The sequence below is a fragment of the Cricetulus griseus genome, chromosome X (genome assembly GCF_003668045.3).
Source record: "Cricetulus griseus strain 17A/GY chromosome X, alternate assembly CriGri-PICRH-1.0, whole genome shotgun sequence".
In the NCBI taxonomy this organism is placed as follows: Eukaryota; Metazoa; Chordata; class Mammalia; order Rodentia; family Cricetidae; genus Cricetulus; species Cricetulus griseus.
The window spans coordinates 63,641,209-63,650,984 of record NC_048604.1 but is presented as its reverse complement, the minus strand read 5'-3'; the positions used below and the strand labels follow the sequence as shown (position 1 = coordinate 63,650,984).

The following is a 9,776-nucleotide window of genomic DNA, read 5'->3' as shown; positions in this document are numbered from 1 at the left end:
CCTGTTGGGATTTATGTTTATCTGATCATTAGTGGTACAAAAGGAAGTCATTCACTTTGTACTTATAATAATTAATCACTGTGTTAGTCTTTTATTTAATCCACTAGTCTCTAGTGTTTAGATAACTTTATCTGTTAGCAAACATAGTTTCATCCTCTTTGAATCTTTGAAAAGTGATATGTTTATCTTATATATAACTACATTGACCAGAATGTCAGAAACAACATTGAATAGGTACAAAAACAATCCCCCATTCTTGTGAACCATCATTAGACATTATTAATTTGAAAATAATACATTTTCTTTTCTCTGATATAAATAATACATAATGTTGCATTATATAATTTAGTATATATAATTAATTTAACCAATTTCTAAAAAGACCGATTGTTGAACTTCGTCAAGTTATTTGTAAATATTCTTTCATTTGTTAACAATCTTGTACCATATTTATTTTATAAAATTTTATTTTTATATGTATGGGTGTTTTCCTACATGTATGTCTGTGTGCCACATGTGTGCCTGATCCCTGTGGAGGCCATAAGAAGGAAATTCCCCATATTGGATTCTCTGGCCCTGTATTCACAGTTGTGAGCTGCTGTGTGGATGCTGGGAACTGGGTCCTCTGTAAAAGCAGTCAATGCTCTTAAATGCTAAGCTATCTTTGCATCCCTTCTTCTTTTAAAGAATCAGTTCTTTTCACAACTTTCTCTGTTTCTCCACAGCCTTATACTTTCTGAGATTATAATAGAACATATTTTCCTTCCCAGTTCTCCCTCCAAATCCTCATTCAAATCCATGCCCTCTTTTTACACTAATTATTACTCATTTGTATCTATATGTGTATATTCCTAAATATATTCTTAAGTATAACTTGTTTAGTCTGTATAATGTTACTTGTATGTGTTTTCAGAGCTAACAATCTGTTTTTGTTGGTGTTGATTTTTTTTGAAACACAGTTTCTGCATGTTGCCTATGATGATCCCAAACTAATAGGCTCAAGTTCTCATCTCCTATCTCAGCCTCCTGAGTAGGTGGTTTCACGGATGCATATGTCTCTGTGTCCAGCTGAGAAACAGTTCTTGAATGTATAAGTTCTGGTTGCTTCCCAACCATTAAACCTGTATTTTCTTTCTATATCTTACAAAGTGTGTGTTATTATTTCTGAATGTATAGTTAAGTATTTGTTTTACTTTATTTTAAAATAATGCTGAAATTTTAAAGTCCTGGGTTGAACTGGCAACTTTTGTCTACAGAAATTGAGCAACAGTCACTATCAACAAATAGAAAAGAAATGACAGTACTGGCCCACTTAGTATGGAGTAGGTTAATGTGTAAAGATGTCAGGCTTGTAAAGTTGTTGGAAATAATTAGTGTTGAACCAGTGTTCCAGAGGTTAAGGCACATGCTTCAACAAGCCTTACTCTCCTCAGATCTGAGTTCCACCCCCAGCACTTTCGTCAAGGTAGAAGGTGAGAATCTACAAAACAAAGTTGTCCTCTGACCTCCACACACTCATTTTGGTAGACATCGACACACTAAATAAATTAACTTTAAAAAGTTTCAATGCCTTATTCAGTGTTAGTCTTTGGTAATCTGCTATAGCTGCATATGGTTGTTTATGTTTTTATGAAAAAGTAAAACCATTAAAATGTTTTCAATGGTCCTGAACTAAAGACTCTGTAAGTAGTTGAATTTATATGACATGAAACTTATGATATTTAAAAAGCAATTAATACAAAATGAAAGTGTGAGATTATGAAATGTAATTATATGTAAAAGTGGCAATGGATACGGTTGATTCATGTAAACAAAAGCCAAATACATAATAATTTCCACATTATTTGTCAAGTGATCAAAATAAAACATGACTGAATATGGTAAACTTTATTATAGGGTTGTAGAATTCACAACCAGAACTCCTTACAGCATTCAGCACCTGTACAGTTTGTGGATTTCACAATACAGATATCAGTGAGAAAGAATCATTACATGTGTAAAAATTGCTTCCTCATGAACATTGTTCACATATAAGTCAGATTCATTAAAGAGCACCTGATAGAAATGTAAAAATATAATTTCTGAAATCAGGAGAGTTGAACAAAATTAAGAGTAAAACAAAATAATGTTAAGAGATTTGACATGCTTCACACAAAAATGTCAAAAATGATTTGAGATATTTTGACTTTAAAGCACGCTCTATCCATGATTTGTCAAGAACTTGCTTTAAATAAAAACAAAGGATGGACTTTATTGTCAGGATGTTAGATGACATATTCATGCTGCTTTCAGAATCTAAACCCTATAAATTCAAAAGAAAAGATAACTGTTTAATTTGTTGCAAACAGCAAGCAAAGTCAATTGGACAAGAGCTTGCAGTGGTTAGTAGTTTTCTCCCCCCTTTCCTTTTCCAGTATAAGCAATAGAGTAAATGTATGAGTAAATATTGTGAGTATCCCGGAGACTTTATTATCAAAGACAGACTGTAAGTTTCTGACTTCTTATTACCAAGGATACTCTTTATCTGCCATTCATCACTCTTGACAGATCTTGGTCTCAACAATAAATTCATTGGGGAAGTGTCTGATTTTCCAGCATTTGTCAATGGCACGCTTGTTGAAACCTGTGAAGGCATAAAAAGATGACTTTTGAGTTTTTTGTGTTCATGAGAAGGTATTTATCACGCTCATTTCCATGCAGTCTACCATCACCCTCTTCCATTCACCCAATAATAATAAATTGCCTACCCAGCAAGAGGTCTCTGCGTCGAAGGCGGAAGGATTTTCGGTTGTTGCAAAGTTGGTAAATAAAAATACCAAGGTTACTAACATCACGAATCTCTTCCACAGCAACCAGGTCTTCACGAACCACATAAGTGTGAGGCAAATACTTGCCACTCTAAAAGTGAAAAGAAAAAATATTAAGATAATAAATTCTAAAAGACAGTATTAAAATTCCCACTTACATACTTTTAAAAATAGACATTATTAAAATAGATTTCATTTTAGCATGGATTTATACATTACTTTTATTATACACATATACATTTATGGGTTTCAAATTCAGTGTGCTATTTGCACTTAATACACAGCATGCATTGATCAAATCCGACCTCCCTTTATCCACCCCTCCCTACACACACTCCCTTCTCAACTTCTGTTAATCAATGTTCTGTGTTCAGGTGAATATTTTTAGCTTCCATATATGAAGGAGAACATAAAGTATTTGTCTGTCTGACTGGCTTACATTGATTAACATAAAATACTTCAGTTACGTCTGTCTGGGCCAACTCATTAACGTTTTTGAATAATGAAGCAAAATTATCTGGAAATGCTTATGGAGAAAATAATCTCTAAAATACATACTGCCAATTTGCCAAAAAGCTCCACCAGATTCTTTGGAGTCATAACAATGGATGTATTGAGGGGCATCAGATAACAGTTTCCCAAAAGCAAGTCCAGGTATGCTGTCATTCCCTGTTGGGGAGGTGAAAAAAGATGGGCATTAATACTTCAGATTTTCTGAGTGCCATTAGAACAAACAGCCAGATATTCTTTGAAAATTCATTATAGTCTATCCAACAACAACACAATGAAAGGGCTATGCTTCAAAAAGGTGTTCACTTATAAATAGATTCATTGCCTTTCAATGAAGAAGGAATAGAGAAAACTTTTGAATAGCTGCAAGAAAGAGAAACCAACCTTCTCAAAGTCATGGATAATTGCTGCAGGGTCACTATCTGAGAAACTGGGCACAGGCACATCAATGATTGCAATGTTGTCATCTTCACGGATATCAGCCTCCTCAGTCACAGGCAAAAAGTATGGCTCTCCTCCACGAACAGAATTCACAGGATCTTCAGAATCAAAGAAGCACATCTCTCCATGGTAAATTGTGTTCTAAGAGACAAAGGGTGACTTCACACATCCTAATACTCACTGCCAGGACACTCATATCAGTGCATCACACTGTGTTAATCGGAGGCTTGTTTGGTATAGCATCATGAAGCCTAAGCAATGTGAGAACTGAAAGGTAATTTGAAAACATTCCTCGAGTCTTCATTTCTCTGGTTAGCACCAAATAATTACTTGGGTTGATAATGAAATACATGGCAATTAGTAATTCAGAGTATTAAGGATCATAATTATTACCTTGGGCATGAAGTACTTATAAATGCAGGCTCCACCAACAATCAGTCCTGCCAAGATGAATGACATCCCCAAGAGAGTAAGCATACACCTTCCAGAAGAGCCATCTTTCTCCTGCTCTGCAACTTTGAGCTCCTATTGATTAAAAAGCAAAAATTAAAAAAAAACACATTATACTTTTAGACAGTTGCTTTTGTATACAGTTTATCAACCCCCAAAACCAAAATATTTTGAAAATAAACTAAAATGTTATAATATAAAATCATCCCAAGACAATTTCTGATGCATATATATATATATATATATATATATATATATATATATATGCTCCACCAACACTGGCCTTCTTTCTAGCATTTTCAAACATATATATATAGTTAAAATATGTACTTGTAGAATATTTAAACAATCATTAATTTGTAGAACGGGATTTTTTATTAAAATACTTAATACATCTGTGTTTTAACAAATATTTAATGGATGCAATAATATTTTAAACTATAGATATGATATAGTGCAGGTTGTCTCTAAAAAGTATGTTCTTTAAATAATTGGAGCTATTTCACTGACATTTTAGAATATAGAAATAGACACTTTTCTACTTGCTTAGAAAACAATTCATCAACTTAAAGGAGTATTAGTAACCTTCAATCCGTTGGCTAGTTTTCAAAAAGCTTTATTGTGAAGTTAGAAATGAATTACTTCCTTTTATTTCAGAAATTAATTCAGATCAATAATATATTTTCTTTTTATATATATATCAATAATAATATTCTTAATTTTATTAGTAAGTATAAAGCTTCCTGGTATTATCCACTATTCTATATATTGCAATAGTACTATTTTCCAAGTTCTAGAGCAAACACTAGTTTTGAAAGTAGAGGATTTGCTACATGCAGAAGCTGTTTATGAAGCAGTGATTTAAACATTTTATGAAATCAATAATTTGCAGAAGCATTCTAAAAAGAAAAATCCAAAACAAGAAGTAACTGATTAACTTCGCCCTCTATGGAGCATGGAACTGAAAGGTCTGCTATTTTCAATTTGCATGTCACAATATACTCCTCAGCCGCATTATCACTCAACGAGAGAATAAGTGGGCAGCAAATCTCCGTTCTGTTAATAAAAATTGTTTTAAAAATTATTCTAGTTTGTTTACCATTAAAATTTTTCACGAAGTTGCTATGTTTTTGATATTTAACTGACCTTATATCAATTTGGTCAAAAACGAATGTTAATGTGCAAAATGTAGAAAATCATTTGATAATTTTTGTCCACAAAATAAAGACTTTTTTAAAGGCCAAAATTTGAGATTCACATTTTCTTAATAATTTATTGAAGCTTATTTCTTCAATTATATTCAACCCTTACTGAAATGCCTAGATGTTTTCCTTACAAATCTAAACTGATATTTAGTACTACAGAAACTGGACTTTAAATTTTGACTGGGAATTATTGTAATACAGCTGTGGGATGTTAGAAGACATATTTTCAATAATTAAATTTAGGTGCAGGAAGATAAAATGACTTGCTAAAAGGCACATAATAGCTTAATTTGAAGTTTTCTGAGGAATGAATTTCTTTTTTCTTATTACTGAGCAGAACAACAATTTATAATGTAATTTCATTTCTCTTTTCCAATAAGTCAGGAAGTTGATCATTAAGCATGGCTGAAGTATGAGGGTCTTGGTTTCACTAGACATGCCTATTCAGTAGGGATAAGGATTTCTTTTGTTTTCGTTTAATGTTGTTGGAATTCAGTGTAGTTGAGTGAATCAATTATCATAGCTAATTTCTTCTTGAAGTATATTTTAAAAGTTACTGTTTATCATTTGCCAATATGAGTCCAACATACTCAATCTCTGTTGATCAGGCCTAATATCGAAATATAATGTCAAATAGTACTGTCAAAGTGGCCATGTCAGGGTTCTATTGCTGCTTCTCTAAAACCTAACAAAGAAATATAATCCAAGTGGAGATGTTTGTTTGTATGCACCAAAGGACTGGCAAAAGTATTACATATTAATTGAATCTTTCTGCCACTCATGAAGTTTTTGGTGGTGAGGGGAAAAAAGGATTACTGTGTGGCTATTTTTAACTACTGGCATCTAGTTAGACCTCCCCTCAAATCTGGCCATGTTTCATTTACAAAGTTAGTAGGAAGACAACTACATATTTGACCTTCTGTCATTTAATTAAAACCTCAACAATGCAAGGGTGTGTTGCTTTTGAGTTGCAGAATGTGTGATACACAAAAGCTAGTTTGATTGCAGAGTTAACTATTGAAAGTTTCCATGATGAAAGTTCTACAGCAGCTCATTAGCATTTCAAATTGTGTGCATAATTAAGTTTTACTACATGAATTCAGATCTCCCTCAAAACACTTTTCAAATATCTGCTCTAAAAGTGAAAACTTTCTAAAGACAACAGGACAAGTTAGGACAGATCAAGCCCCATTACTGCAGATTCCACAGATGCAGAAGAAAATACAATCGCCTTTTAAAATTGAGATTTTACTGAGGAAAAACGAGAGTTTATCAACACTCCAAACATGGTTGGTTTTTAAAAGAAATATAAATTGGACTAGATAAATAACCTGGGAGGAGAAACTTCTCCAGTGCCTGGAAAAAGAGTTGTTTAAATTGCAACAATTGATGTCCTTCAGATCTGCATGAGGGGAGTGGGATGTTACTCAAAAAGGAATGACAACCAAAAGAAGAGTAGCTCAAAATTTATTGTTACAAGTGTTTGGCCAAGAATTAAAACCAATATATGTTTTTTGACAGTTCCATTTCCTAACCGTTAGCACTGAGTACCTAAAAATACGCACAAGGTCGTGTGTGTGTGTGTGTGTGTGTGTGTGTGTGTGTGTGTGTGTGTGTGTGTGTGTGTTGTGCAGAAACAGACTTCCCCCAACCCATGCAGTTTGGTGGTGTTAAGGTTGCCCCTTGCCTCCATTCAACCTCCACAATCAGCAATTCTACAAAGACAGATTCATAGTACTTCACTCAAGTCAAAAGTAAAGAAAGAACAGTTAAGTCTCTTGCCCTTTTTCACCCCATGTAACTGCTCTGTCCCTGTGGCTATAATTGTGTCTCTGGCTAATTCCATAACCCGTTTCCCAGAACAAAATGACATGAAGGAATTTCTTCAAACTCCTTCCCACAACTTCCTGGGATAGTTGTTGTTAAGGGATGGAATCGCATGGATGCAGAGGGGCACGAATCGAGGCAGAGTAAAAGGTGGCCCACGGCAACTTAAACAGCGCAACTTGGCCTGCCTCAAACTCGAGGACTGCAGAGCAGTCAACATTTTGTCCTCTGCACCTGCACACCCACACCCTTCTCTCTCTATTACCAAACCCCAGCAGGCAGACATAGGCCAAGTGGGAACTACCTTGCCAGCCAGGATCTGAGCTCTGACAGTACGGCTCACGAGTGCCTCCACATCTTGCCGAGCCTCCTCCTTTTGAACCGCAGTAGGGGTGTTGAAGGCGATCTTCACCATGGTGAACCTTCGGGCTGCGCGGTAAGGCGCGGCTCGAATCAGTACCCGGGGCTGCAGGTTGAAAGAGGAAGAGACCGCGCTTGCCCAGGAGCAGCACTTTCTCCCTGTCTCCCACAGACTGTGGCAAGCGCAGGTCTGGGGATGCTTATGACGCAGTGGGAGTGGCCAGGGAGGTGCTGACGGAGGAGCGGGAGGGGGCCCAAGCGCTGGAGTGGAAGCGAGTGGGGGTGGGAAGCTGCTAGTTGGGAAGACAGGGTAGCTGGAGCTGATGGCCGGCTTAGGGTGGACAAGCTTCACCTGCACCCCAGGCATGCTCCTACTGCCTTCTGCTCCCTCAGATAAGAGCAAGGCAGGAAGGAAACCTGCCTGTCGTGTCTTTCTGCTTCGGCCTGGATCACAATAAGCCCCTGACTTTGACTGTTTTCCCAAACTTGGGCCTGGCCCCCTACGGGGCCCAGGATTGTAACTTGGCGCCAAACCAAGGTTTCTCAGTTCTCCAACCCACCCAGGCCAGAAAGCACAGTTCCCCGACTGTTCTACACCTTTATAATATCTTCCGTTTCAAGAACACCTGGAAGTTAGTTTGTTGCTTCTTGCTTCATTAGCCCAACATTATTTGGCTTCCATGATTTTTGTTTACTTTTATAATTTTTAACTTTCAAACTTAAAGTAATGTTAGATGAAAAAGACGGAGCTTTTGTCTCATCAACTCCCTGTTTTGCAGACAGGACATGATGAGATACAGAGAAGGGAGGGTGGGAAGCTCATTCCTAATGAATCAGTGAAATAACCCAGATCTTTTCATTCTCCCTGGCTGGGATAGGCAGAGTGAGGTCTCACTCAGACCAGAGCCTGTTTCTCTTCAGCCACCAGCTGTGTAACCAGCAGGGAAAAAGCAAGGGTGTGTGTACCTATGTGTTTAAGGAGCTGGGGCGTACACAGTATAACCAGATGCTGGTGCAGCTCTTGTAGGAAAAAAAAAAAAATAAAAGAACCTCAGAGGGACTAGGTTACAAAGCATTATCGAACATTTACATCGATATTCATCTAGTACAGTTAAACTGCTTCTTCGCTGAGCTCTCCTAGGCTGGTGACACAGAGAAACTTACTAGTGAAATTCAAGCTGTGGTGGTTGGTGATTTACAGTTGCTGGTAGAGAGTTTATAAATAGTCTTGCTGCATAAAACAGAATAGAGATCTGTTGTATGAAGGGAGCAATACAAAACAAAGCCCCAACAAAATAAGACACTTTTTTTGTTGTTTTTTGTTTGTTTGTTTTGTTTTTAACTAGAGAATTCCCCACCTACTCATCAACTTAACCCAACAGACTTGAATATGCTGAGTTTCATCCCTTCTATCCAAGAAATTCTAGCTTGGAGTTTTTCCCATGGAGATTGTTTTGCCTCTAAAGCCCTCTCCTGCCTTGACTGTGGAGGCTTTGCAAAGACAGAGTTCACATTCTCTGATAGGTCACAGATGGGAAGGTAGATGAACGGCAACAGTGAGGGTCAGGACCTTAGGGGCAGGATGTTTGAGTTTACTTAGAAATACTGGCATCTTACGCTCTTTCGCTTTTTCCTTAAGTCTGACTATTATAATTCAAAATTCCCCAGGCAACCTTTAGTTTAGGCAGAGAATATCTCAGTTTTCTCGGTCTGTTTCTCTTTCCAGTTGCCCTCTGTTGGGAATTACCTTTATGACCCCTCAGTTAGGGTCTGTACTACCCTGATCCACACCACCTGCATAGCTGAACACATACTTATTTCTCCACGTTTATCTACTAAGTGCAAGCTGCGGGATCAGGTAGCAGATATTCTTATCTTTCCTGCAATGTGGTAAGGCAGGAGGAGCAGGAATTTTTCCCATTTGTTCAGAGAAGAGACTCAACCTCTGATAGCTACCAAAGGGAATATTTGATCACTTGCATGGTATGTAGCATTAAGTAAACCTACCTGGTCTCCTCAGGCATCACTTTCCTCCACTGGATTATTCTCAGGAATGCTAATGTAGAAAGACATGCTTCTTTTCTTATTCAGAAAAGAGAAAGAAAATGGCTCAGTTGCTTACCCTAGGACTCCATTCCAGTCTGGAGCATATCCACATTTCAAGCTTGTGGACCTT

The 9,776-nt window shown here is 36.9% G+C and overlaps 1 protein-coding gene across 2 annotated transcripts; it reads right to left on the bottom strand.

Annotated features, from left to right (window-relative positions):
* Positions 1–2,534: 2,534 nt before the first annotated feature.
* Positions 2,535–7,655, bottom strand: Itm2a (integral membrane protein 2A). 2 transcript variants are annotated; one of them, XM_027433015.2, is made up of 6 exons: positions 7,545–7,655; positions 4,152–4,283; positions 3,702–3,899; positions 3,366–3,476; positions 2,748–2,898; positions 2,535–2,623 (listed from the first exon to the last, which is right to left on the bottom strand). In XM_027433015.2, the coding sequence occupies exons 1-6, from the start codon at positions 7,653–7,655 to the stop codon at positions 2,535–2,537; spliced, it is 792 nt and encodes a 263-aa protein (XP_027288816.1). The 2 variants fall into 2 exon arrangements, with proteins under 2 accessions (XP_027288816.1, XP_035305684.1); XM_035449793.1 differs by lacking the exon at positions 4,152–4,283.
* Between the last annotated feature and the right edge of the window lie 2,121 nt (positions 7,656–9,776).

Excerpts from the sequence above, each read along its gene's own strand:
- Itm2a (XM_027433015.2), bottom strand. The coding sequence starts at position 7,655 with ATGGTGAAGATCGCCTTCAACACCCCTACTGCGGTTCAAAAGGAGGAG. Across the intron at positions 2,899-3,365 it reads AGCTTTTTGGCAAATTGGCA|AGTGGCAAGTATTTGCCTCA; the intron begins GTATGTATTTTA and ends TTTCACTTTTAG. Across the intron at positions 2,624-2,747 it reads ACGCAGAGACCTCTTGCTGG|GTTTCAACAAGCGTGCCATT; the intron begins GTAGGCAATTTA and ends ATGCCTTCACAG.